The sequence below is a fragment of the Syngnathus leptorhynchus genome, chromosome 16, assembly GCF_054491065.1.
Source record: "Syngnathus leptorhynchus isolate UIUO chromosome 16, UIUO_Slep, whole genome shotgun sequence".
Classification (NCBI taxonomy): domain Eukaryota; kingdom Metazoa; phylum Chordata; class Actinopteri; order Syngnathiformes; family Syngnathidae; genus Syngnathus; species Syngnathus leptorhynchus.
Genome location: NC_141210.1, coordinates 597,591 through 621,956, shown reverse-complemented (window position 1 = coordinate 621,956; position 24,366 = coordinate 597,591). Strand labels below are relative to the sequence as shown.

The following is a 24,366-nucleotide window of genomic DNA, read 5'->3' as shown; positions in this document are numbered from 1 at the left end:
CGTAAAAAGACAGCGACTACTAGTGTCTGGAGACGCAAGTACATTATTGTTATATTCATATTCATTATATTCATTGTTGACACTGCAGTGTTTCTCCAAAACTAATAATAATATTGTTATTATGACCAAGCTCTCAAAAAGTCTGAATTGTTATGCTAAACATAGAGAAAAAAAACATTGAAACTATAATTCATATTAAATGGATTGCACCAGAATGTTCAAAGTGTGCCTAAAAAATAAATCATCCCTGCAGATTAAGTGCATACATTTCCCAAATAATGACACTTATCAAGTTTAAAGTTGCAATGACAGAACTTTGACTTTTGTGTTCATTTGTGGTTTCTGTTGCAGTGCCTTGGTCTATGCTGCAGAAAAAAAGCCTCAGCTGCAAGTCTGGCACGCAGATTTGAGTAAATACTGCTGAAATGTATGGGAATTTACTCCAAATTCAGAATGCATTGGCAAAGGTGAATGTCTGAGAAAACAAGAGAAGAAATTCCATTTTAAAAAGTCTTTAATTAATATATTTAAAATTAAACATCTGAATTGCATTCTACCACCTCCAAAGGCACAGTCATACTTAAAGTAGACCAAATCCATAAAACACTGCCACTGAACAGCTTTAGTTTACTGACTTTGAATCATTATAAGAAACAATGCACTTTAAAAAAGACTTAACATTTTACTCAACAATGACAAAGAATGGCATGACATGTGATCAGCCGGCATATCGATTTGGACTCCCTAAAAATCATAGACGTCCTGGTTTGAGGCTTCAAACAGCCCTTAAAAACAAGTCGGCCTACATTGTGGTGATTAAAAAGTCAAAGCGAATCCAACAGCGGCATGTCATAATGAACCAATCGTTACTGACAGTGTTTACCAAGATGGGTTGGTGAAGCAAAACAAAGCCATTGGCGGGAATGCATCAATGCGGTGGAGGACACAGCAGATTCGGAAACCGCAGGCAGGCAGGCAGCCAGGCAGCCAGGCAGCCAGGCAGCCAGGCAGGTAAGGGTGTCAAAATGTCACATCTGCGCCTCACCATTTGAAACACAATGGAAAAACATGGAAAGACAATTGCGTTAGATGACGTATGACGAGACAATATGTGCAAAGAAGCTCGGTCTTAGCCTGTGTGTGAAGTCTCCAGATATGACTTGCGACAGTCAGAACGTAGGAAAAAAACAATTCACACAAGGGTTGTCTACAATGTGTGACTCACAGCACCTTACACTGCACAACAGGCTCACTTAGTGACAATAAAACTCCAAAAATGGAATAGCGGGATACATCACTGTTCTTACTCAGGCACGGGAAAATCATTTCAAACCAGGATGGAACAAAACCCGATTGGCACAGACGGAAATCAAAACATGATGAAATGAGAGGAGAACATTTCCCAGCGGAAAACCAGGACACGTCATGTTTTCAAATAAAACCGGAATGAAGCACTTGAAAGAAACATATGAAACACACTGGAGATTTTTGCAGCAACACCAGAGTCCTTCCCCCAAAGCTGTGCCTTTGTCTGTACAGCAGCTGTGACAGGCACAAATGTCTCTTTACAGGCAGTACAGGAAGTGAACATGGAAAGTCTTGGACACTTGGACTTGATCTCATTGGTCACGCTCATATGAGAAACAAAAAAACAAAAAAAGAAATGGCAGACATTAAGAGCTCAAGGTCCAGTTTTACACACTGCTTGACCTCAAGTTACCTTTACAGATACACACAGCACAGTGGCTTCCACGCTTCTTCCATGAGCAGTGACATCACTCGTTTCACCAACAGGAGACGGCCAATGTTCTGTCTGTCGATGCAGTGACTGGGGAAAAACGTCCTCATAAAAATCTACACAAGTGAAGGTCAAATGCACACTGCATCTTTTTTGTATTGCAGGATTTGTTTCTTCCAATCAATCCATGATGTGTTTATGTAAACCATCAAACAAGTGTGTGTGTGTGTGTGTGTGTGTGTGTGTGTGTGTGTGTGTGTGTGTGTGTGTGTGTGTGTGTGTGTGTGTGTGCGTGTGCGCATTAACCAGCGAGAGACAAACGGTAAGCAGGACAGCAAAACTGTTCACAACATTTACAATAGCTGCAGTATCTACACGTGTCTTCTTTTTGTTCTTCCTTGTAAGTGGTCTGAAAGGTTGATTAGTTGTCAGGAGGTCCTGTGGTGAAGAGGACCCTCTGGTCCGTTCTGGCCAGCTTGGCGGGGGGCTCCAGAGATTCGTCACCCAACACCACGGCGTCTGAGGGCAGGGACAGCTCCTGACTTTCCTCATCGCTTTCCTCCTCCTCGTCCTCTTCTTCTTCTGAAGCACGAGAAAAGTTTCTTAGGACACGTTTGACACGCTCGCCGCCGTATACGAGCGCAATTACCTTTCTCGCCATCCAGCATGTTTAGACCTCGTCCTAAACTGGCGAACTAAGCAGAAGATGGAAGTTAGGATGTACGTATAAATATGACGCCGATCATTATTTGCGTGCGGACGGTTACCTCTCCCATGACGGCGATCGGGGTCTCGCCTTTAGCCTGGGCTACTCGATGCTCTATCAGGTAGTACATGTACTCGTCATACAAAAGGCGAATCAGGTGAAAGGAGCCAAAACTGGCAGCGCTCCGCAGGGTGAGGTCCCGAATCACCATGGAACTGGAGAACGGGCGAGATGGATGAACTCTTGTCACCATGCAAATGCTCACGTGTCAATTGTGCTGTGGCGCACCTGTAGAAGGACCACTTGAGCAGGAACAGCTTGGCCGCCTTAGGGAAGGCAGCGCTGTGTTGGTGAGGTTTCAACACCTGGGACACCACGCCGTCCAGCCAGGCGGCCCACTGCTCCAAGGAATTCTGCTGCTGGAGGGTCAACTTAAAGTCCTGCTCCAGTCGTTGCACCACGCGGTCTTCGCAGCGGCACACCCACGAAGCCTGCTCCTGCACGGGACGAAGGCGAGCGGCCGTCGGTACGGGCTTTGAGCCAGCCGCGCCGGCGCCATTAAGAAAGCACGCCGACCTGAACGTTGGCAAAGTCGACGCGGTTGAGGTCGGAGAGCATTTGGTTGATCTGGGCTGTGTTTTGGAGGACGGCGCGAGCCGCCTGGGCCAGGTGGTTCAGGCTGGTGTAGCGACGCAGGGTCTGGGCAAACGCATTGGCTGACGTCACCTGGCACCACAAGAAAAGCCACGTTAGCGACGCTGTCATAAGAAGCCGCTTTTCAATTTCAGCAGTCACGTACCTTGATGCGGACCATTTCCTCGGGAATGTTCATCATGGCGTTGGTTAGCCAGCTTTCCAGGCTTTTGGCAAAGTTCCGGATGGCTTGAGTTAAGGCACCTGAGGGCAGAAGGGAACACGCGAAACGTAAAGACGATGTTCTTCGGTCATTGAAAGTGTGAGATTCCTTTTTTTGACGTTTCTTACTGGGAATTGGCCTGAGTACATCAGGGATGAGGATCTCCACCAGGCCCTGATAGAGGCTGTTGTCACAGTCACGGCTCCAGCGCAGCACCGGGTCATATTTGCACAGCAGCACCAGGCAGGACTTGGGCAGACGTTTTTCCGATTCGTCGTGACTGGGAACACACGGACGGAGCTTTCCTTAATATGTTTCTATTTCTCCATTGGTTGGAGAGAAATCATTTTAAAGGTTCCGACGGCCTCGTGAAAAACGGGCCTCATTTTAGGAGAAATGTGAACCGCTCACACAGCCAGTGTGCCATCTCCAGCTTGACTCTGACTGAACCTCCAGAAGCTTTTCCAAAGGGTCTCCACGAGGGTAAATTGAAGATTGACCATCACGTCCAGTATGGCCTGATAAGAGAAAAAACAAACAAACAACACAATCATAGCGCATCTTAGCCAAGATTTGATCATGTCTTGACCACAAAGTTGTGAAATCATTTCAGCCGATTGGTCTCACTTCATTACCTCACAGTGTTCTCTGTAGAGCAGCTGAAAGCTCTTGATGTGATCCAGTTCAATACCCTCGGGCAGGGACTTCCCCTGGAGGTCGATATCTGGGAACTCGGGAAGTGTTCTGCTCGCGTCTGACCAAAGGAAAACTCAATTCCAGAAAGGCCATCAAAGAAAGGGTTGGCTGATTTGCCAAAGAAGATAACCAACCAAGGAACTGCTGGTACTGCTGAACCTGAGTGCTGATGTCCACCTGTCCAGAACCCTGCTGCTGAAGTTGCTGCTGCCCTGCTCCTGAAGCTGTCCCATTGGTCATTCCCTCCACTTTATGCACAGGCTTCAACCTGATCGGACCAGAAGAAAGTGGGACAATACAGGCCCATTCAGAATGACCCAAACAATGTGTGTACGTACCTCTGTTTTTGAGAGAAGGGCTGCTGCCTCATAGCCAGATGTTGCTGATCTTCCATTAGGCGGAGAAGAGAAGAGCCGGCCTTGATTCTTAGACCATAGTAGTGGTATTTAGAATTGCCCCTGTCCGGTAGAGAAAAAGTCACAAATGCAGTCTGTATTGGAAAGTAGAAAGCGCAGTCTCACCGCGTGCCGAGGCGTCGTGTCCGTAGGCCCATGAAAACAGATCGGATGAGTTTCCCGAAAGAGGCGGCGTTGACCGGCTCGAGCTTCTGCTCCTGGCAATGCAGCAGATAGTGGCAGTAGAGGGTCGAGCGTGGCAGACTGACTCCTTCGGCAGTTTCGTAGTTGTCCAGCAACCACTGTACCTGACCGGCAGGGGGGCGGGCGGATGGGCGGATGGGCGGGGGAAACAAATGCAGGAGGCTGATGCAATGAGCAAAGCAGTCAGATCATCAACAAACACCAGTCACAAAAAAGTTGGGTGGATTTTGATCATTCCGAAATGGCCCGACAGCCCTTGCTTTTAGTGAGTAGCGTACACACACGCTTTTCCAATATAGACACGTATTTCCCATTCGATATACAGACGGAAAACTGTTTGAAAATGAAAACACAAATACTTTTGTGTGCGTGCCGTGGCTTACGACATTGGTATGCAATGAATTCATGACCTGGAATACTGATGGAATGTCTGCCAGACAAAAGTTGCTCACCGTTATTAAATGGAATTCTGTATGATTGGGAATGGCAAATATAGTTTGGGGGCATTTCAGGCAAATTAAAGGCGCCCCCCCCCTCCCCGTCCCGCTAGCACATGCACTGCGATGGTATGAAAGCAATGAGGTCATGATTTGGCTTTCTTCAAAATGGAAATCACAGTTAAAAATATGGTTCCGCTTCAAGAGCCTCAAACGGGTTCAACAACAGAAGATTGTTTGGCACCGGGTGCTACTCCAATTGTCTTGCGCTGGTGGCATTTTTAATTGTGCTTTCCACTTGCCCACGTGGGGTCGTGCGAATGGGAAGAGAATGAAAAGAAATTCCTTCGCTCGGAGCCTCCGCATACCTTCTTGTCTGCCGACGGCACGCTACTCTCCTCGCCCTCCGTTATACTCACAGTGGCCGGGGAGGCGCGGGCAGTGTGGGAGTAGCTCTGACTGTTGCCGGCTGAGCCGCCGCTGCTGCTGCTGCTGCCGCTGCTGCCGCCGCCGCTGCTGCCCAACATGTAACCCCCCTGGATCACATAACTTCCTGCGGCGGCGGGGCCGCCATTAGCGCCTGTCCCATCCCCTGACCCGTTTGCGGTACCGCCGGCGGTTACCGCCGTGGTCCCGCCGCCCCCCGCCGCACCGCCGGGCTGAGCCACAAACATGGACACGGCTCCTGTCGTGCCGGTGGTCACGGAGACGGTGAGAGGCGTACCGGGGGTGGAGGCCTGAGAGCCCGGGGTGGGCTGACCTTCGTAATACTGGCCGGCAGCGCTCTGAGCGTACAGGGCCGTGTCGGTGTAAGGGAAGGTGCCGGAACGACTGGATGGGACAGTGAAATAAACGTTAGCCCCGCCACGAGAGAAACTGGCAAAAGTTTGGAAGTGATTCTAACATAGTGCTGGTGGTGTAGTTGGCGTCTCCTCCTTCCACATACTGCACCTGGTTGGTGTAGACATGTTGCACCTGTACTGGTGCAAGCTGCTGTTGGACCTACGCAAACACAAATCAGCAAACAGTTCAAGATGAATAAAAGGCCCGACCGACTACTAATCGGCCAAATCGGCAAATATCCGCCTGATGTTTTCGTTCTTTTTTTTCCTAAACGCATTACGAGATGTAATTCATATCCTAAGGGACCAGAACCCAATAGTGCTATCTCGCTTGTGTCTCTGACCTACTTGCTTGAAGCTGGTATCAGCAGGCAGCTGGTGAGCCAGAAGAATGGCTGCTTACTGTGAATGTTGTCCACTGGGATCTAGATGACTTTGCCAGTGTGTAGTCGGCTGGCTCTGAGGCCTATGGGCTGGCTCTGAGACCTATGCGCTGGCTGTCCTACACTGCATGATGGCTTTCTTGTGTAGAATCTGCTCTCTGACTAATGTCGTCAGTCAGTCCACTGCTAGAAAGGAGCTACATGCCACCACTGCGTGGACGATGTCTTGATAAGTCAAACTAGCCCCTCGCTGCCACAGCTGATTTGCAATTGTGAATCCGATTTAGTTGGGACCTTACCTCGGGGCTGATATGAACCGGTTGTAGACTGGCGACATTGAGCTGTGCGCCGGGCTCAGTCTTGGCTATCTGCGAGGTGGCCTGGACCACCGACCTCTGTGCAAACAAAGATATGAGGAGCTCGCAAGAGGCAACACGCCAAAAAGTCTGCTGCTTACCTGCTGGGCTGTTTGGACCTGCTGAACCACCTGCGTGGGAACTCCGGTCTGCACGACAGCTGGAGGAGAGCTGGAGTCGGAGACGCTGTCGCTCGAGTGAAGGGAGCCCTCTGCTAGACAAATGAGAAGCGGTACCGTTTTTGCATCATTTTTCAGGACGCTCGCTGATTCGCAATACTGAGTCTCAATACTCGAGAATCTAGGCCAGACAGACAGAGCTAAGGGTCATTTACCTGTCACTGTAACAACAATGTACTGAGGAGCACTTTGGCCATTTCCAGACTGCGTGGGGGAGCCTTGGATTTCCGCCGTGACATAATGCGTCTGCGCCGGCTGGGTCGGAGCCGGGGCCTGGGTTTGACTGCCGCCACCGGTCTTCTGAGCGCCGTTGGAAGCGGCTTGTTCGGTGGCTGCGGTCTGGGCTGTTGGGGTGACAACGGTGGGGGTGACCACAGCGGTCTGAATCTCAGCCAGGAACTGGGGGGCGGCTGGCGAGGCGGAGTTGGCATCGGGAGGTCCGGATGTGACAACGGTCCCTTGGGATGGGGCTGTTGGCTGGATCTCGCCGACATAGCCCGTGGTGGCCATTACACTGGCTGGGTGATCGATCACCCTGGAAGCAGGAAAAGGACAATTCCATTATCTGCTGGGGGTTCAATTCTGCATGAACACGTATGCTCGACACAGACAACACAGCGCCTCTTTTCCTTTTAGTAGCATCAACAACAAAAAAATCATTTAGTCTAGAATGCAATTTGTCAAATACAAAAGGGAACACAGGCAATGGGAGCTATCATGATATAACCTTTCCACATCAAGTCAAGTCAGGCATTTGACGTAAAAGTGGCAGGCAGTCGGAGTAGTTTTCCTATTTGTTCCCTGGATGAAATGATGATTGTGAAATACTGCTTGCCAGTTAATGATACTGCTAGTGTGGAAGCCACAAGTGAGATGAAGCATTAGTGTCTTATTACCTGTAATGTGATCACACAGCCTCTTGACTGTGCTACAAGGTAGCAAAAAAAATATGATACGTTGCTCTGGTATAGGAAACAAACACATTCAAACATTTTGAGGCAGGATAGGGACATTTCTGCCTAGAATGAGTTGAGATTGTGGTTATTTCAGTGGAAATGTACTTTTTGTGACATGCCGTGATATATTATTGAATCGAAAGTATGTTCCTCCTCGGCTCAATTAAGAGTTAGAAAACACCGACACGAGTGAATGGGCCCAAAAGTGGGATGAAACTCCAAAGCAGGCCACTGTTCGTTCATCGATTCGTATTGAGAACGACAAGGAAAACGACATCCTTCCATCAAATGTTTTAGAGGAAAAAAAAATAAACCCATGGATTTGATATTCTAACGAAGAATACGTGACACCCACGCAGACGCTCCCCTCTTGCCGCGCCTCTTCAATCGACAATGTCCGCCACATGCCCTAGCTGGCTCCCTCTCTCGATGATTCCGAGAATCTAAAGCAAAGACAGCAGCAGCAGCAGCAGCAGCAGCAGCAGCACGATCGTTTCCCTATTTCAACACTATCGCCTTTCTTGTTCGCACGTTCTTCGAATCTTGACCATCTTGAATCGGCATTTCTTTGTGTATCTGACGCTGTTGTGTTGCGACGCTGTTGAATCCGCGTTGCGGGGAAAAGGGCGAATATAACTAGCAAGTCTATCTAGAACGCCGTGGGGGCATCAAACAACTCGAGCCAGGTGCGGCGTGACTCTATTGACGTCTCGAATTCCCCCAACAGTGCACCCGAGCGCCTCAACAACCGCCATTTTGTAACTGTTACCTTTCGCTTTTGACATCGCCATAACAACGGCCCGCAGCATCCGCGGCTGCGTCGTCACTGCAGGCAGGCAGGCAGACTGACAAGTCAAAGACGAGTGGGCGCAAATGGCCACACTCCGGGAAGCCACGCGATACATAATCGCCATTACGGTTAATTTGCAGAGTAATATTAGAATCCAGCTGCCTGACAGAAACAAGGGTTAAGGGAAGAAGAAGAAGAAAAAAAAAAAAAGCTCGCTGCATAATGGACGCCAAATATTCCATGTGTGCCACGGGCTTCACCTGTGATTCCACGTGTGTATTTCCCGGCGTTAAAAGCTCTTCTTTTAAATTTCGAGCCGATTCAGTCGTTGTTGTTGTTGATTCTCGTTGCCGGGTTCTTGTCGCCAGGGCTACCGTGGCTATGGCGCTTCGTCCTCACCAGGGCAACTGTTGCTACCCACCCCGCTCCCGTTCCTCCCCCTTGCGTGGCCTCTGATTGGCCAAATGTTCTTAAAGTGACAGTAAGAAGCCATTTTGACGACAAAGCCCAACACGCCCAGTTTTCTGACCGTGATGGATGGAAATGCTTTGAAAAATGGTTTCAACTTCATTGCATATGATTCATCTTTTTTCCAAATATTCTTGGAGCAAAAATTAAACCAACAAATAAAAAAGACCATGACTGGATATATAGTCTTGTAATGACATCAAGAAAAACAATATTTTTAGCATATTTGATCATTGACACTAACTAACCTATGGCTTAAAATGTGAAACTCATCACATTAGAACTTATAATTGAACATGAAAGTTATCACCTAAACATTTGAAATTGAGCAACACAGCAACTTGTCCATTTGGGTCATGCAATTGATTGTCGGCAGCCAGTCCAGAATGTGCCTGAGCTGGCTGGGTTCCACCTCAGCTGACCTGACCTGCAACCCCAGCGATGACAAGCAGGAGAGAAAATGGATGGGTGCAAGAACACCTGCGTATTTAGTTGGTTATATTAATGCACAGATATGAATGCATTAACTGCGTGTGACATTCATGGGTTTTTCAAATGAATGTCATTATTAAAATGCCATTTGCTTGCCATTGTTATATTCATTACAAATTCATCACACTATTGTAATTTGAAAAATGACTGACCTTTGACTAGTGGCTCCACAGATAAAATGGGTTTCATTTTTGCGTGACTCATAACGAGAGTTGCATGTTATCGGACTTTGCAAATGTCACCAGTAATGGCTCTGTTCTCTCTGCTCACCTTTCTGTGAAACAAACGGCAGGATTATCAAAAGCACAGAGTGAAGTCGTACAAATTGCTATTGGTGGTTTAACGTGGCGGGATAATACCATACGTTGGTTGAATGTACTTTATTATTATAGTGACGTTGGTGAGGCTACGCCTTTAATAGTGATATTTATTTGTGGTGACGTAGATCTTGTATTAACAGCTGAAGAATTTTGAATTTTACTTTTAAACCCTGAAAGGATCTAGATTCAAGTATTAGGTGAGAGGGAACATGAGGTCACAGTATAGTGAAATACAACACAAGAGCACCTTATGAGTGTGAAATTATACAAATTCAAAACATGAATATTTTAGTTCTGCTGCTAAAATCATTGTGATCGTTGTGATTCTTTCAATATAGCGCCAATTCACGATGATAGCTTGCTTTACACTATTAACTCGGGGGACAATAAAAGTGCCACACACGACAAGCAAAAGTCACTAAAGCACTTCAGGTGCCTCTGACCTTTGGTCCGCTTTTTCTTCTTCATAAAGGTCTCGGACTGTATCTCCATCTGCATGCGCAATATGCATGCCCCCCTGACTTCAGAGAGCTTTATAAAGCCCGCTTGGGTCAGTGGCGTAGTCAAAGCCGTTGCAGACAGGGAGGGACACAGGAACCTAATTGCGCCACAACATTGGCCCTCGCTGCTTTGATTTCCTTAGGGTACTATGTGGAAAGTTGTGCTTCTGGCGCTATGTCTGCTTGCAAATGAAGTTCAGTCCATGGACCATCCAATTTACGGCGTCAAGCTCTGTGGTCGGGAGTTCATCCGATCAGTCATCTTCACTTGTGGCGGCTCACGATGGAGACGCTCGCTCAGAACTTCAGGTGAGACGGTAACCTTGTCTATTATGGAAAGGAATTTTGTCATTTGCAATTGTAGTGACATGGAGGGCACTTGTAGAATTCCTTCCAAACGTTCAACTTTTGCTCTTTACTGCAGCAGAGGACCTATTCGACTCCGATCAAGAGTCCTCGGAGGAATTGAGTCACAAGCCTGTGATGGAGACTATACTCCACAGAAACAGAGATGTTGATTTCACATCAAACGAAAACCAAGACGGAATCTTCAGCCGGCCGACTCGTTCTTTCATCACCGAAGAGATCCTCGAAGCCCTTAGGAAGGCGGATCGCAAGGGCCGGGAAGTGGTTTTGGGGCTTTCCAATGCGTGCTGCAAGTGGGGCTGCAGAAAGAGTGAGATCAGTTCCCTTTGCTGATGTGCACAATTGCATACACCGCCATACTTATGTTGTTGGATATGATTGAAATTAAACACACCATTTTTTCCTGATGAACGTTTGCTCGTATTGCATCAGTGTGAAAGCTGTTTCCATTTGTCAGTTGAATGGACCAATTGTATCAGAATGATGTTATTTGAGCACAAAACGTTTATCCTTGAAGGGTCGTCCGTCGACTAGAAACGCTTCTGAATGTGAAGGCACTGACTTCCGTATATGTATCACGTGGTGGTCACGTCATCAATATGCTGAGGGGGGGGGGGGGGGGCGGTCCATTGTTTCCGCTCAAGTCTGCACGTCAGACATCGCGACGACATACGCTTGACGGAAGGGACGCGAGTTCACGCGCGCACATCTGGGCTCTCATCGGAGATGAGGTACGGCGCTACTATATCATACTTATTCATCACGCGTATTCTGATTTTACACCGAAGCTTCCAAAGTACAGTCACCGAACGTCTCCACCCAGCAAGTTTGGGTTTTCATTCACGACTACGGGAAACTGAAACGTAGAGTGATGTCATGGGGGAATAACGCACTTCAAAATGTTACCTTTTCGACACGTGCTGTGGAAAAAGATCAATAGAATATAACATTTCAGCGAGACTAAATTGTTTTATGCCTGTGATGTATGTACGCTTCATCAGAGTTCTGCTTAAATGAAGAACTGGAAGTACACCAATCAAGCTTTTGAAAAGGAAATGAGAAAATGTTGTGCTTAGTATGCGCATTTAACGCTGTGTGAAATCTATTTAGTCTTCAAATAAAAAGGATTAACGTACAGTCAATAACAAGAAGAACCACCTTGATGCTGTAATAGTGTGCTCAACCACTTGCTATGGTGTAAACGAGTCTCTTTGTAACAATCAAATACTAAATTCAAAAGATAAAAGAAGAATTGGATGACTTTTGATTTTTGTCCAGCAACTAATTGTGCTGTGCGTTAATCGAAGCATAATCAATATCATCTGATTTGCATGTATGGAAATCTCTTTCAACAAGTTGTGACAGCACATACTGGATCTGCCCAAGGCCTCCAAAGTCAGTCTGGCTGACAGACGCACACACAAAACACAGTTTCAGTAAGCAAAACTCTTGTTTACACAAGTATTCAATATTTATTCCATGAGTAACAGCAGAGTATCTATGTGTTTATTTTGACAGGTAGATGAGGGCTTGATTCAAATGTAATGGCTCCAAGATGGCTTCTCTCAATCTTAATAGTCAACATGGCAATTTCTTTTGCTGCTGCAGGTAGGCTCTTTAAAGGCGCAAAGCCTTTTTTTCCCCCCCCACACTTAAGCTTGTAGCTTGTTTTGAGACCAATGTGCTGTGAAAACAAAAACCCCACCATACCGTCTGCTCATTTCCTGTTAGTGTCCGGCTGAGCCCTATTTTTTTTTTTTATTAACCTTACTCTTTTGGGTTCATGAGGTCCTCCAGAGCCTCCTTCCAAACCAGAGTGCCACATTCCATGTCACGACAGCTGCGGGGTTGATATTTACTGTCGTTGGAATCACAGAATTGATTCTCTGACAAAGTCCAGTCTCCACTGGAAAACAGCACACGGCAAGTAAGAGCAACATGACGCTGCTGACCAGTGAATGACAGAGGTGGAAAAAGTCACCCAAAATATCCTCTCCAGAGAGCAATCTGTGGAGACTGGGACCGCTTTGAGCGGGATGATCGCCCGGGAACACTTTTCCATGAACAGTGAACTTCAAGTTTGGGTGAAGGCTGAGAACAAACACGGTTCTGCCAACTCCCAAGTGGCTGTTTTCGACACAGGAGACATTAGTGAGTCCTGGAAATATACTGCCTAAATAATGACAGTATTTCTTTCGAGTTTTCCGTCTCATCTCTGCCTTTAGTGAAGCCGTCGCCTCCTGTAATTTCATCGAGCCCCCGAGATCCTTTGGAAATAACCTGGAGTTCCATCTGCATTGAGCCGCACGTCTCTGTGGGAGAGTGTGATGTGCAATTTCGGACTGAAGCAGAAAAACTCTGGCATGAGGTGGAATAGATTTTCAGGGGTCAGGTGCAAATTTAAATATTTGCTCTCCCAGCAATGCCTTTTACTTTTGGTGTAGGAAGAAATTGGAGCGCAAGGCAGCTACGACTTTGACGGCCTGGCGGAGGCCGGTATCGTGTATGTAATTCGGGTTCGCTGTTCCTGTGCCACGGGCTTGAGCAGTGACTGGAGTGCAATTCACAGAATCAGCCTTGAAACAGGTAAGCCTATTTATGAGGGAGGTGGTTTCAAAGTCAATTAAAAAAAAAATGCACTTTTTTAGCCCCCACTGGACAGATGGATGTATGGAAGGACTGCGGCGTGCCCGCCACAAATTTGGACTGCGTTATGACCTGGAAGGTAGACAACACAGAATGTAGTCATTGTAATCATTCTAGGCGTGCAACAGAAAATGTAATATACGTCTTGCCTCATGTGACATTACACCCCCCCAGAAGCTTCCTCTGTCGCAGGCTCGTGGCCACATTCTGGGCTACAAAGTCACGCTTTTCTCCAAACACGGCACGAGCGTACTAGTGAATATTTCCGACGCCGAGCCGAGGGACCGCTTAATGTGCGATGGGCCGCGTTGCCATCTCAACTCCTCTCTAAAGAACATATCGTCGGCCGCTATATCGGCCTACAACGCCCGTGGTGCTACTCTGCCCGCTAACATCACAATTCCAACAACGCCAGGTATCACTTGATCAGATTGTCAAAAAAATGTCTGCTGAAGCGAATGCTCTTCTCCGATGATGATTTTTGTTTTTGGGCTAAAGTGACAAGCGAGCACCCCATCGACGTCAGGATGAATATGACGAACCTCGTCGTCTCGTGGGATCTTCCATCTCATCTCCCTGATGCCAAATCATTTCAGGAATACGTGGTGCAATACAAACAAGCAGGAAGTCCTCTGGGCAAAGGATTTGATTGGGTCAGAATCAATCAAAGCTGTAGTACACTTACATTTACAGGTTGGTTTTCTTGGACGCTAATGTCATTGCTACAGAATTGAATAAGTCAACGCTTTGATTTTCATCATGGCCTTTGACTGCGTTTCACTTTGACAGGTCATTTTGAAAAATACAGAGCCTACCAGGTGTCGCTTTTGGCCGTTACAGCCGATCAAGAAAGCCGTCTCATTTCATCGGCCATTGGATATTCTTGTCACGGAAGTAGGTCTCCATACATTGAGTTGTTATTCTCTCCTCGAAATGGTTCCGATCAATTGTCTCTTTTCAGTTCCCGCCAAAGTGCGTTCATTTAAAGTCGTTTCCATTGCTGCGACGCACGCCACGCTGTTTTGGGAGCCTGCCGTGCTGACGGAGCAGAAGGGGCGCATCCTCTATTACCAAATCGGCCTTCATGGACAAACGGGTAATCAAATGGGCGACCCTTGACGCCAAAGGATCGGTGAGCTGATTTCAATCGATATACTTTGCTTGACAGCAGCGTACAACGTGAGCGCTCCGGATCCGAGAGAAAATAAGACGTTTGTGCTGGCCAATCTCAACCCCAATCAGGAGTGTCGAGTGTGGATCAGGGCCGTGACTCAAGCTGGGCCAGGGGCCAACGTCACCACCAGTTTCATCACAAAGCAACCGGAGCATCTGGTGTTACAATCAAAATGTAACTATTTTATACTCGCAATTCGCCTTCTGATAATACATAGATCCATCTATTTCTCATCATCCATCCCCTTCTTTTTATTTGTCAGCACACATATTTGCGCCCCTGCTCTGTGTCTTGGTCATAATGTGCTGTCTTTTAGCTTTATACAGGTGAGGAGAGAACACATTTTGTCCGACGCTAATGCTCGTTCCCGTTTCAACGTCGCTAACATACGTAACGTGCTTGTACGACAGTGTGCACAAAGGCTCGAGCAAGACGTGTCTGTGTCTAAACGAGAACGTACCAGATCCGTACAATAGCACCATCTTCCAAATGCTCCAGTATCAGGTGAGTTGACTTGGATCACGGTAGAATGGAAAATGTCTTAACTAACTGCGTGACTGCAGGCCAAGCAGGCCAATGAGACCTTGGCTTGGATCGGCGTCCCCAGCTACGAATCACATCCGACCATGTCTACGTTAGAGATAGTGGTCACCCAGCGACCTGTATGTGAACACAAATGCCTCCCTGAAGAGCACACAAAACCAGCAGGATGTACAAGGCAAAGACAATATGGCAAAGAGCAGTACAGCAAAATGCTCGACCCGGAGGAGGGAAAGGAGGCGGCCCAGGAGGATGCCGGGAGTTCTTCAGAAGAGGAACAAGACGCATCGGGATACGAACAGCACTTCATGCCAACAGCGGCCCAAATACTCAATACTTGACACACAAATATTCCGTACTGGCAACATACAAATGAACCGTATTGTTGTTTTTTTTTTAAAGATGAATTTTTCCAAGATTTCACGAGTATTATCTGCCGAGTCAGTCTTTCTTTTATTCAACCGACTATACGTGCGATATTAACTCCATACACATGACCGAATGCACATTTAACGAGAATGGATTCTGCTGTACTTTCATATTTTCTTGTATAAATTGTTATTTCAAAGTGGATGGAATATCATTTTTTGAAGCAATAGCTGCAGTCATGATCATAACTTTTTACCAACAGAGTCACTGAGTTGAATAAAGAAAATATCTCTATTTATTCTAATAGGGCTCCCGTGAGGTATTAGTAACTTTGTTTGGGGAGAGGACTACAAGATCATATACAACATAAACAAAGGTGCCTTGTCAAGCTACAAGTGTCACTCACCTGTGTCAATCGAGGAACTTAAGCCGATGTCCAATTTGGAGGAATGCAGGCTCCGCGGCAAGCTGCAATTGGAAGCAGGACGTGAGGACGCAGTTTTTAAAAGTCGACTTGAGGAGCGGCAGACAATTATTGCTCCAATGTTTTCAAACTGATTTTGTGTCCGTTGGTTAAATTGTTCAACTAGAAAGAGAGTCTGTTTTAGGAGCAAATGTGCCTTCAACTCATTTGAAGCCTTCCAAAGGCTGCTTGAAGTAAGAGTTGCCCATTGGTCACACGACTCCTCCACCTAATTTCACATACTGATCAGAAGATGGCGATAGCGTAGCGCCTACGTTGCAGATTCATATTCGTGCCATTTCCAGGGAAGCAAAAGCGCTCTTCACCCAACACGCATGCTGTTGGAATCGTGAGGACGACAAAACCAAACAGATACGTAGTTGTGAAAAGAACTATTTTATTGACCACCTTGTCCCTTGCCTACTTTTTGGGCAGAATCACAAGCGGGCCAAGAATGATCACATCACACACCTTGGTACCTGCAAAAGAATGAAATTGGGTCAATACATGTATTAGCTACAGAGGTTTTGTTGCCATTTTACCATCATGTTTGAGATGTTTATGGGCATATTGTCTGCAGGTGTCATCACAGCAATGGCACACGTCAGGGCTCCCGTCGACATTTTCCCATCTGATGGAGAAAGGACTTGGAGCACATTCACACAAACACACGTGCTCCGGGCGCAGGAATACCTCGTATTCATATAAGTGCAAGCCTTGTTGACAGGGCTGCTCCGCCACATATCAGAGGTGACTTTCAGCCAGCATGTTAGAAAAAGCTGAGAAAAAGAAAGTGTTGCAAATGTCTTTGCTGACATTTCAGTCGAAGCAACTCACAGAGTTTCTTTCATCTCGGTTAAAGAGGAAAGCATCCAGCTGCAGCCGCAGAACATCCGCCCTGGTCCTGGACAGGAAGCGTGCTCTTGATCCTGGCTGTTTTGTGTCTGCGAGACACCTGAGCGAGAGAGAGAACTTTGACATCAGTGGACCTCCTTGGGACTTTGCATCTTACCCGTTGTTCTCAATGAGGAAGTATCGTGGAACGGATGATGCCTCTGGGCTCAGCGTTGCCACGCAACTGTCAATGAAGAGCCGTCTGGGATCCGGACCGGGATTGGTGTAGGACGCCTCCACGTTGAGCATGTCTCCCAAGTAGAAGACATTGGACAGCCTCAGTCTTGTCCAGTCATCTACAAAAAGGTACAAAGTTGAACATGGAGACAGGAAAGAAACATGCTGCTGCTGCTCTCACCAGACATCAGCTTCAAGGAGAAGTCAGAGGTTGCTGACGAGGTCTTGCGAGATGTAGCCACAATCTGAAGGGGCGCCTGAGGATGACTGCTCACAATGTGTGTCCTGTACAAACAGGATTCTGGTACTTTGAGCAGAAATGCAGCTTTGGACAATAATTTGTCCTAGTGTTCATTGAAGCATAGAAATAAAGATCACTAGGAGAGTCACTATTGTTACCTTTTGTAGTGACAGGACACAGGTACTACGCTTTGGGTCTTTCTTGTGACGTCGTGATGATCGGGAGCAGGTGAAAAGGTCAGCTGGTTTGAGTAGACCAAGGAGTCTTCAGATATCTGCAGATGGAAAAGGTCTTACGGGAAATCTTTTTCTGGGCACATAGGCTCTGTTCCAATTACGTAGAGGCAAAAGTGTCAAGTTAGTAGAAAAAAAAAAAACAGGAGGAGGATGTTTTCACACCGCAGGCAGGGGACCATTGTGAAAATAAACATTACAGTCCTGTAAATAGAGCACCTCGAGCCACATGTGAGTGCCGACATTCAACCGGTAGGAAAAAAAAAAAAAAAAAAAGACAAATTTAGCCCTTTTATCTCAGTATGTGTGTGTGTGTGTGTGTGAGATGGCTACTTACTGTTAGCTGGGTGCCACATTGCTGGAGTCCAGCCTTGATAACCAGCTCAGAGTCACTAGCAGCAAAAGCCTGGCACTGTCTGAGGCCCAGGAAAAGCTCCTCTGGAGATATTGTCGCTCCATACAGGTCAGTCTTCACCTGGATGATCATTGACGTCGGCGTGCACGTCACCAGCACGGGAGGCAACGGCTGGGATGGGCTTTCGCTGCTTTCGTCAGGATCCACCACAACCACGGGGGACTTGTACTCCCTCCCGTCTTTGTCAATCATAGGTCCGTCCTTTAAAGTCCGAATGGCCACGCAAGACGAAAGGAGCAGCGAGAGACACAAGAAGGCCGGTGGCATTGTATTTGCTGCTAATGTGTGCTGACCCCCCGAGGCAAACATTCTGAGTTCTCCTACTGGCGGAACTGGCGTGCCGGTCCAATTAATACTAAGGTCACCTGAGATAGGGAGCTGTAAGCAATTACCAATTGATTGGTTGGCACTGGATTGGCTGGTGATCAGTTTGGAGTGGAGCCAAAGTCAGCTGGGATAGGCTGCTGAGGACAAGCAATGGATCCTTCACACTCAAGTGTCCCAAGGATCCGATTAAAATGACCTCAGACCCAATGTTTGCATTCATGTGGCAATTTGGTTCCAAGAAACTATTCTAAAACTGTACAAAACTAAACTAGGGGCCTAGGTACAGCTCAGAGCTCCATCGCAAGTGCCTCATTTGAAATAGTCACCTCTGACTCAATGATGAAGTGGTCATGGTTTACCAACTTTAGTCACGTGACTGAAACTGAGCAGACATCACATGTTCACATGAAGGAAACTCCAAATGCTTCATTTCAGAATTAGCAGTGCAACATTCTATGAGAGAATCAATGCTAATGTGATTTAAAAAGCACAACTGGGTAAGGCACTAACCATTTGGAAGCACTTAGTGCTGCTATTGCTAGGCACAATTCATTGGGCTCACAGACACAAAGAAAGTTTCATTGCAACTTTTATTATCTCTCAGAGTCCTTTGTAGATTTGTCAGAGGCATCAGTCAAGTTGGAGACAGGGGTGACATCCACCTCAGGATGCTCAGTGAAGTCGTCATGTCCACTTGGCAGGGTGGCTGTTGGCTCAGGGACTTTACTTTCCTCATCATCTGCACAGAAATGAGCATGAGTACCAGTTCGCCCATTTTGAAGCATCACACGTACCTTTCAGGTCTTCTTCACTCGTGCCATCGACAAAGTCGCCATTTTCTTCAGAGGTGAGGTCATCCTGGTGCAGGTCTTCAGTGAACAGGCCAGGAATGATCCCCTTCTCTGGTTCTAAAGCAGAAAGTGCAGACTGAGCAAAGATAGAAGTTCATGCTGGTGTGGTAGGAGAGTGGCACTCGCCTTTCAAACGCTTGAGGCCGCTCAGCCACTGGCTGCCGTACAGAGAAGGCCTCCTCATCTTTTGAAGCGCCTGCGGCAGCTCCTCTTCAGGAATAGTCCAACTTTTCTGCTTGGGCAGAACCATCACGGGACCCACTTTGGCCTGATGCTCCCACCCTGGCAGAAGGGGGGGGAAAAAGAAAAAAAACCTCCAGACAGTCAAGTCAATTGGTTTTGGTTGCAAAGCGAGACAGTGAAACTTACCAGTGGCAGGATGTTTGCTCTTCAATTGAGCTTGCGGTTTCGCTGGCTTGCCGAAACCACGAGGACCCAACTCGGCAGGCTGACTGGGAGCTTTGCCACCAGCTTTGCTTTGACAGTAGCCGCACAGGTAGTCGTTGCCGTCGGCCGAACGCCACCTGAAAAAGAAAAATTGCACGAAGCGCCTCTGTCTGAAACAAACTATGGTTTGTTTCATGTACAAAACGGAAGCAAAGACTCGCCTCCCGTTGACAAAAGTACACGCTTTGTTGGGGGCTTCCGTATCGTGGACGGGCACCGCGTTCAGGAGGCACGTGATGTAAAGCTACAAAAGACAAGTGGCGGCCATTTTACAGCCCGCAGACCAACATTTCAAAAGGAGGCAACGGCTCACCTCTCCTCGGTCTTCGTCGTGGAACCTGAAGGCGTCGATCACCAATTGCAGCTTATCATCTTGTGTCCTTTCTAGGAAGCGTGATTTGGAAGACTGAAGCTTGGAATCCAACAAGCACCTGTTCAACACAACTTTTGATTGAGATAGCCCACCAAATAGAGTCGACACAATTGTTCAGTTTGCTTCTCACCAGTCTTCAATGAAAACATATCTGGGCACAGAGTGGATGTTTGGCTGCAGCGTGGCCACGCAGCTGCTCAAGAACACTCGCAGGCCCACGTGATGGCCCCGTCGGACCGAGGCCTCCAGGGAAATTGGCTCGCCCAGGTAGTACACGTTGGCGCTCCTCTCGTACTGCCAATTGTCTGACACAAAGAAGACATTTGAGGAGGCTGTCAAAACGGAAGCCAATACAGATACGTACTAGTCATGATTCTCAGCTTAAAGTCCAGAGTTTCCACTGCAGCTCGTGTGGCCATGAAGGGGATCCAGGTGGGCATGATGGAAGAACTGGACAGACTGTAGCGCCTAAACACCAGCATGACCTTTCAATCACTTCATAGAAACACATGACACAAACACACTTCCTTACCTGGCGTAGTGACACTCGATAGGAACGACCGCCCCGTCCATTCGGATCAGGCCGTCGGGCGAGGGGGCCGGAGTGTAGATGAGCAGGTTGGTGTAGACCAGAGACACGTCAGTCATCTGTGGACACGACAGCGCTCAGACAAGTTGGAATTGTTTCACAAACACCGACTTACCCAATATTTGCTGCCACAGTCCAGTAGCCCAACCACTATTTTGTACTCTTGATCGGAGGACGGCGTGGCCACGCAGCGGGTGTTTTGGCGCTCCGCGGCTCCGAGGCGCACCTCGGAACTGTGGACCGGCATCCCCGCGCCAAACAGGTTGGCTTGAATCAGGATCTCCAAGGAGTCCGGATGGCAGATCACCCGCACCGTGTTGAGGGGCCGCCGTTGGTCCGCCGGAACCCGTTCGGGCTCTTTATGGTGATAATCCAAGAGATTCTTTTGGGAGAAGAGAAGGTCAAGGCTAGCCAACGTGGAGGTCACACCTGATAAGACGAGAACGAGGAGTAAAGGCGCCATCGCTGCGGGCCTCTGGACACAAACACTACGCCTGCACCGAGAGCTGTCGACTTGAACAATCTTCACCTGGGAACCTTTTTATGAGGTCACGTGACCTTGGAACTGCACACCTGAGTCCTATCAGCCACTCATGGCGCACGCACACACACACACACACACACACACACACACACACACACACACACACACACACACACACTGCTTTGCCTGGAATAACACTGATGATAATAATAATAATGATACAATGATAAAACTGTACAAAACATGTCTGTCATTATGTCAAGACTAGTAAAATCCTTCACTTATTCATTCATTCTGAAAGAGATCATTTGGGTCGTGAAAAGAAATAAAGAACATTAGGAAAGTAATAATGAGTCTATTCATCTAGATATTAAGTGTGAAAGCCAACAGTGAAGGTACTTTAGAATAATAAGAGTGGCTTGCTTCCGGCTGTGATGTTTCTTCCTGCTTTGTGGCAAAGAACAATATAAAGTGAGCGCAGGATGTGGTGGGAGGGAGGCTCATTGTCACTGAGCTTTAGTTGGAAGATGATGAAGACCGGCATCGTGTTTTATCTCGTGGCTCTTCGGCTCTTAGGTAAAGAGTAAGAAGGAGCGTCATTTTAAATTCACTGTCGGATTTTGGCTGATGTCATTTTCTGTGCGTGCGTGTGTGTGTGGAGTCAATGCAGATGTGAGCTTCGTGCAACTCGCAGAAAAGCAATCTCTGGAGCTCTCGTGCCCCCTTCGGCAGGAACGCGGCAACCTGACGACTCTCCACCTGTACCACCACCGAGGCTCCGCTCAGCGCACCCTTCTGTCCCTGGGTCCAGGGGCTCAGCTCAAACTGGACCCCGACTACAAGAGCCGTCTGAACCTTTCTGGTGGGTCCAACTCGTCAGCGCTCAAGTTGATCCTGTTGCACTTGGAGCAAGGCGACTCGGGGGTCTACGTGTGTGAAAACCCAGACAGCGGCCTTTCTGCCACTCAGCTCTTTGTGCTGGTCGAGGCCTCGGGTAAGCTTGATGTTCCTTTTCATAGTTCCAGAGGTCTTCCAGAGGTCTTCCAGAGGTCCAACTGGGCATGAATTCACCCAGTGAGTTTGTTTGTGCAGGGTGTCAGTGGTCTTCCTTCTACCTCCCTCTGCTCATGGCCATCTTTTCCGCGACGGTCCTCATTCTGATCTTGCTCGTGTGGCTTGCTCTGGGAGATTGTGTGAGTAGGCCCAAAGAATAATCACCAAAAAGGGGACTCACTCTAGTTGTGTTATAGCCATGTGAAATTCTTTTTTTTTTTTTAGGCGAAGGCCGATTGTCCTCCTCCCACTGGATTCTCTGCTGTTCCTATTTATGAGGAAATGAGCAGGAAGGAGGAAAACTCTGGAGTCCCCCCGAACAAGCAGGAAGCCCTGGAGGAGGAGCTCACCTCTCCAATGCATGCTCACACCCATTTGAGAGAGTCGCAGGAAAACCCCTATGCCTGTCCCAGAAGGATCAAGCTCAAAGCCTGAATGGAAAAAAAACACCGAATCTTTTTGAAACAGCCGAGAAAAATCGCTATTTTATTCATATCTGAAAGAAGCTCCATAGTTCATGAAAACATTTGTTTTTCGGTGCATGTCGTTTGAACAATCACATTCTATGAGAAGAAGATATACACAGAGAAAAATCAAAATAAAACATTACAAGCCACTGACTTTGAAAATCAATAAATCTCAGTACAGACATTTTTTTTCTCTTAATACCCTCACACGAAAAAAGCAGCCCTAATTCCAAACACCCACTGATCCCCCCCCCCCCCTTTGAAAACAAACAAAAATCCTCATAAAAAGCTTGAGGGTGACAGGCTGGAATCCCACAGTGCTAAAGAGTGAGACGCTCATTGGTTTATAGGAATACACAGCATGGCGATGTGACGCTAGGTCGATCGGAACCAGGGGACAAACATTTTCAAATGAACAATACGCGTACTGGACCCCCCCCACCCCCACACATAAAGCCCCTGCAATAAATCAACCAATGAAATGGCCATCCTCTGACCCTTGTGCATAGTTTCATGTTCCTTTACAACCAGCTCCTCGTTTTCACAAACATCCTTTGCCGTGCGAACAAATGTTCTGCAAAAACTCATCTCTTCATGAGCCACGCACACACGAAAAAAAAAAAAAGGTAAGAGAATAATGCACAACGCTCCTGATTCAGTCAGGATGGGACCTCAAGAAAAAAAAAAAAAAAAACACTAAACAGCATTTTGCATCTTATTGACTGTCTTTTTTTTTTTTTTTTTTTTTTAAACAATCCTCATTTTCTGTTTTGAAATGTAAAGCAATTTTAATATATAGATTTTTATATAGATATATAAAGCACTCCATAGTCATTTAAAGTCCATTATTTGGTTATTACGTAACTGCTACGGATTTAGAAACGACTGGTATTTGCTCCTCCTTCTCCAAATCCATAACTTTCAGTGCTTAGATGGTTCATAATAATATTTGTCATCAAAATGTACATTAAAATGATGTGGAGTTGGTACTCTGGAACCCTGGCCTTCCTGAGACGAGATCCACTTTTTCAGGTGTGCAAGATAGTGAGCAATTGTCTTTTTTTTTTTTCATTGTTGTTTTGTTTTGTATAAAGTCAAAAATATAGAGAATCAACCAAAAAAAACAACATACAGGCTTTTCAGATAGTCCAACAGATACACAACACTGTTCGATCCCAGAGTTCTTAAAGTAACACGAGAAATCGCCATTCTCGGTTGCACTTTGAAAAATGGAAGCATTTGTCCTCTTTTTTTGTTGTCATTTTTATCCTTTTTTTGAAACACCGTTCCCCCCTGACGTTCCCATCGTTTAATTCTTTTGGAAGTCCAGAAGGAAACAAAAGTCTTTTGTAAACTGTCAGTGGCCCGGCATTTACAATGTAATGAAATGAAATGTGAGAAAGAGAAAAAAAATAAAAAGAATAGGTAGGCACCTCAGACAGCAGAAGTCCTTCTACCGCCCACCAACCAAACAACTATGGCCACAGATACCTTTTTTTGCGTCCTTTTTCTTTTTCTACTGGATTTTTTTTTTTCCTTTTCTGTTTTTACGAGTTGCGTCAGGATTATCCCAGGAATGGTGCCACAAAAGATATTTTCTAATTCACAGCCTTCTCTGCCAGGAACTGTCAGTTGCTCACACCTCTTGTCACACACTCAAGTGCAAAATATAGTTTGTTACACAAGTCCTGGAACTTTTCAGACACCCCGCCGTCTGAAAATTGGTGCAATACTCAACAAGCCATACTTTCCTTGGATTACTGTCCACAATGAAAGCCACTAAAGGTAGATAAACATTACATTGAAGACAAAACAACATACACACACGTTTTTTTTTTTCTTTTTCTTTTTTTTTAGTCCTTGAGTAAACACGTACACGAGAACTGTCCCCCTCGGGTACTTGTGTCATGTTGTTGGGTTTAGCTGGATGAGGACACTA

At 46.8% G+C, this 24,366-nt stretch overlaps 6 protein-coding genes across 17 annotated transcripts; 3 read left to right on the top strand and 3 right to left on the bottom strand.

Annotated features, from left to right (window-relative positions):
- Positions 1-518: 518 nt before the first annotated feature.
- Positions 519-8,956, bottom strand: rfx1a (regulatory factor X, 1a (influences HLA class II expression)). 5 transcript variants are annotated; one of them, XM_085934264.1, is made up of 19 exons: positions 8,799-8,950; positions 8,518-8,574; positions 6,948-7,327; positions 6,715-6,827; positions 6,557-6,652; positions 5,937-6,034; positions 5,401-5,863; positions 4,518-4,699; positions 4,335-4,454; positions 4,131-4,264; positions 3,936-4,054; positions 3,712-3,818; positions 3,429-3,580; positions 3,244-3,341; positions 3,021-3,170; positions 2,733-2,941; positions 2,506-2,659; positions 2,388-2,433; positions 519-2,320 (listed from the first exon to the last, which is right to left on the bottom strand). In XM_085934264.1, exons 3-19 carry the CDS (start codon positions 7,300-7,302, stop codon positions 2,160-2,162), a joined length of 2,757 nt encoding a protein of 918 aa, XP_085790390.1. In that variant the 5' UTR covers positions 7,303-7,327; positions 8,518-8,574; positions 8,799-8,950; the 3' UTR covers positions 519-2,159. The 5 variants fall into 5 exon arrangements, with proteins under 5 accessions (XP_085790390.1, XP_085790388.1, XP_085790392.1 ...); XM_085934262.1 differs by lacking the exon at positions 8,518-8,574 and having other exon boundaries at positions 8,799-8,956; XM_085934266.1 differs by lacking the exon at positions 8,518-8,574 and having other exon boundaries at positions 5,452-5,863; positions 8,799-8,956.
- Positions 8,957-10,415: 1,459 nt separating this feature from the next.
- Positions 10,416-11,017, top strand: rln3a (relaxin 3a). The gene is made up of 2 exons (XM_085934267.1): positions 10,416-10,627; positions 10,743-11,017. The coding sequence occupies exons 1-2, from the start codon at positions 10,468-10,470 to the stop codon at positions 11,015-11,017; spliced, it is 435 nt and encodes a 144-aa protein (XP_085790393.1). The 5' UTR covers positions 10,416-10,467.
- A 295-nt stretch (positions 11,018-11,312) lies between these two features.
- On the top strand, positions 11,313-15,615 carry il12rb2l (interleukin 12 receptor, beta 2a, like). 5 transcript variants are annotated; one of them, XM_085934982.1, is made up of 16 exons: positions 11,313-11,415; positions 12,041-12,120; positions 12,203-12,292; positions 12,482-12,611; positions 12,684-12,835; positions 12,910-13,052; positions 13,129-13,270; positions 13,333-13,409; positions 13,505-13,745; positions 13,829-14,023; positions 14,120-14,224; positions 14,292-14,426; positions 14,499-14,678; positions 14,767-14,830; positions 14,915-15,008; positions 15,068-15,615. In XM_085934982.1, the coding sequence occupies exons 3-16, from the start codon at positions 12,229-12,231 to the stop codon at positions 15,383-15,385; spliced, it is 2,040 nt and encodes a 679-aa protein (XP_085791108.1). In that variant the 5' UTR covers positions 11,313-11,415; positions 12,041-12,120; positions 12,203-12,228; the 3' UTR covers positions 15,386-15,615. The 5 variants fall into 5 exon arrangements, with proteins under 5 accessions (XP_085791108.1, XP_085791107.1, XP_085791106.1 ...); XM_085934981.1 differs by having other exon boundaries at positions 12,473-12,611; positions 13,508-13,745; XM_085934980.1 differs by having other exon boundaries at positions 12,473-12,611; positions 14,502-14,678.
- Positions 15,616-16,256: 641 nt separating this feature from the next.
- LOC147043762 (zona pellucida sperm-binding protein 3-like) lies at positions 16,257-18,175 on the bottom strand. 2 transcript variants are annotated; one of them, XM_085934986.1, is made up of 8 exons: positions 17,759-18,175; positions 17,347-17,462; positions 17,129-17,232; positions 16,889-17,066; positions 16,714-16,831; positions 16,570-16,655; positions 16,419-16,522; positions 16,257-16,355 (listed from the first exon to the last, which is right to left on the bottom strand). In XM_085934986.1, exons 1-8 carry the CDS (start codon positions 18,143-18,145, stop codon positions 16,297-16,299), a joined length of 1,152 nt encoding a protein of 383 aa, XP_085791112.1. In that variant the 5' UTR covers positions 18,146-18,175; the 3' UTR covers positions 16,257-16,296. The 2 variants fall into 2 exon arrangements, with proteins under 2 accessions (XP_085791112.1, XP_085791113.1); XM_085934987.1 differs by having other exon boundaries at positions 16,419-16,507; positions 17,759-18,174.
- A 560-nt stretch (positions 18,176-18,735) lies between these two features.
- On the bottom strand, positions 18,736-20,951 carry LOC147043761 (zona pellucida sperm-binding protein 3-like). 2 transcript variants are annotated; one of them, XM_085934984.1, is made up of 10 exons: positions 20,539-20,951; positions 20,367-20,482; positions 20,199-20,302; positions 19,965-20,139; positions 19,775-19,892; positions 19,623-19,705; positions 19,384-19,538; positions 19,141-19,296; positions 18,958-19,071; positions 18,736-18,902 (listed from the first exon to the last, which is right to left on the bottom strand). In XM_085934984.1, exons 1-10 carry the CDS (start codon positions 20,884-20,886, stop codon positions 18,757-18,759), a joined length of 1,515 nt encoding a protein of 504 aa, XP_085791110.1. In that variant the 5' UTR covers positions 20,887-20,951; the 3' UTR covers positions 18,736-18,756. The 2 variants fall into 2 exon arrangements, with proteins under 2 accessions (XP_085791110.1, XP_085791111.1); XM_085934985.1 differs by having other exon boundaries at positions 18,958-19,065.
- Positions 20,952-21,320: 369 nt separating this feature from the next.
- Positions 21,321-22,580, top strand: LOC147043760 (uncharacterized). 2 transcript variants are annotated; one of them, XM_085934989.1, is made up of 4 exons: positions 21,321-21,483; positions 21,578-21,901; positions 22,000-22,100; positions 22,186-22,580. In XM_085934989.1, exons 1-4 carry the CDS (start codon positions 21,390-21,392, stop codon positions 22,393-22,395), a joined length of 729 nt encoding a protein of 242 aa, XP_085791115.1. In that variant the 5' UTR covers positions 21,321-21,389; the 3' UTR covers positions 22,396-22,580. The 2 variants fall into 2 exon arrangements, with proteins under 2 accessions (XP_085791115.1, XP_085791114.1); XM_085934988.1 differs by having other exon boundaries at positions 21,369-21,483; positions 21,569-21,901.
- Positions 22,581-24,366: the final 1,786 nt, after the last annotated feature.

Coding starts and splice junctions, on each gene's coding strand:
- rfx1a (XM_085934262.1), bottom strand. CDS start 7,302: ATGGCCACCACGGGCTATGTCGGCGAGATCCAGCCAACAGCCCCATCC. Junction 3,581..3,711: donor GGAGATGGCACACTGGCTGT/GTGAGCGGTTCA, acceptor GTGTGTTCCCAG/TCACGACGAATCGGAAAAAC. Junction 3,171..3,243: donor AGGAAATGGTCCGCATCAAG/GTACGTGACTGC, acceptor TTGTGGTGCCAG/GTGACGTCAGCCAATGCGTT.
- LOC147043760 (XM_085934988.1), top strand. CDS start 21,390: ATGTGGTGGGAGGGAGGCTCATTGTCACTGAGCTTTAGTTGGAAGATG. Junction 21,484..21,568: donor CGTGGCTCTTCGGCTCTTAG/GTAAAGAGTAAG, acceptor GTGTGTGTGGAG/TCAATGCAGATGTGAGCTTC. Junction 21,902..21,999: donor TGTGCTGGTCGAGGCCTCGG/GTAAGCTTGATG, acceptor TTGTTTGTGCAG/GGTGTCAGTGGTCTTCCTTC.
- LOC147043761 (XM_085934984.1), bottom strand. CDS start 20,886: ATGGCGCCTTTACTCCTCGTTCTCGTCTTATCAGGTGTGACCTCCACG. Junction 19,706..19,774: donor ACGACGAAGACCGAGGAGAG/GTGAGCCGTTGC, acceptor TGTCTTTTGTAG/CTTTACATCACGTGCCTCCT. Junction 19,297..19,383: donor GAGCAAACATCCTGCCACTG/GTAAGTTTCACT, acceptor CCCTTCTGCCAG/GGTGGGAGCATCAGGCCAAA.
- il12rb2l (XM_085934979.1), top strand. CDS start 12,229: ATGGCTCCAAGATGGCTTCTCTCAATCTTAATAGTCAACATGGCAATT. Junction 12,836..12,909: donor TTTCGACACAGGAGACATTA/GTGAGTCCTGGA, acceptor CTCTGCCTTTAG/TGAAGCCGTCGCCTCCTGTA. Junction 13,746..13,828: donor CACAATTCCAACAACGCCAG/GTATCACTTGAT, acceptor TTTGGGCTAAAG/TGACAAGCGAGCACCCCATC.
- rln3a (XM_085934267.1), top strand. CDS start 10,468: ATGTGGAAAGTTGTGCTTCTGGCGCTATGTCTGCTTGCAAATGAAGTT. Junction 10,628..10,742: donor ACGCTCGCTCAGAACTTCAG/GTGAGACGGTAA, acceptor TCTTTACTGCAG/CAGAGGACCTATTCGACTCC.
- LOC147043762 (XM_085934986.1), bottom strand. CDS start 18,145: ATGTTTGCCTCGGGGGGTCAGCACACATTAGCAGCAAATACAATGCCA. Junction 17,463..17,758: donor AATGTGGCACCCAGCTAACA/GTAAGTAGCCAT, acceptor TTCCATCTGCAG/ATATCTGAAGACTCCTTGGT. Junction 17,067..17,128: donor CTCCTTGAAGCTGATGTCTG/GTGAGAGCAGCA, acceptor ACCTTTTTGTAG/ATGACTGGACAAGACTGAGG.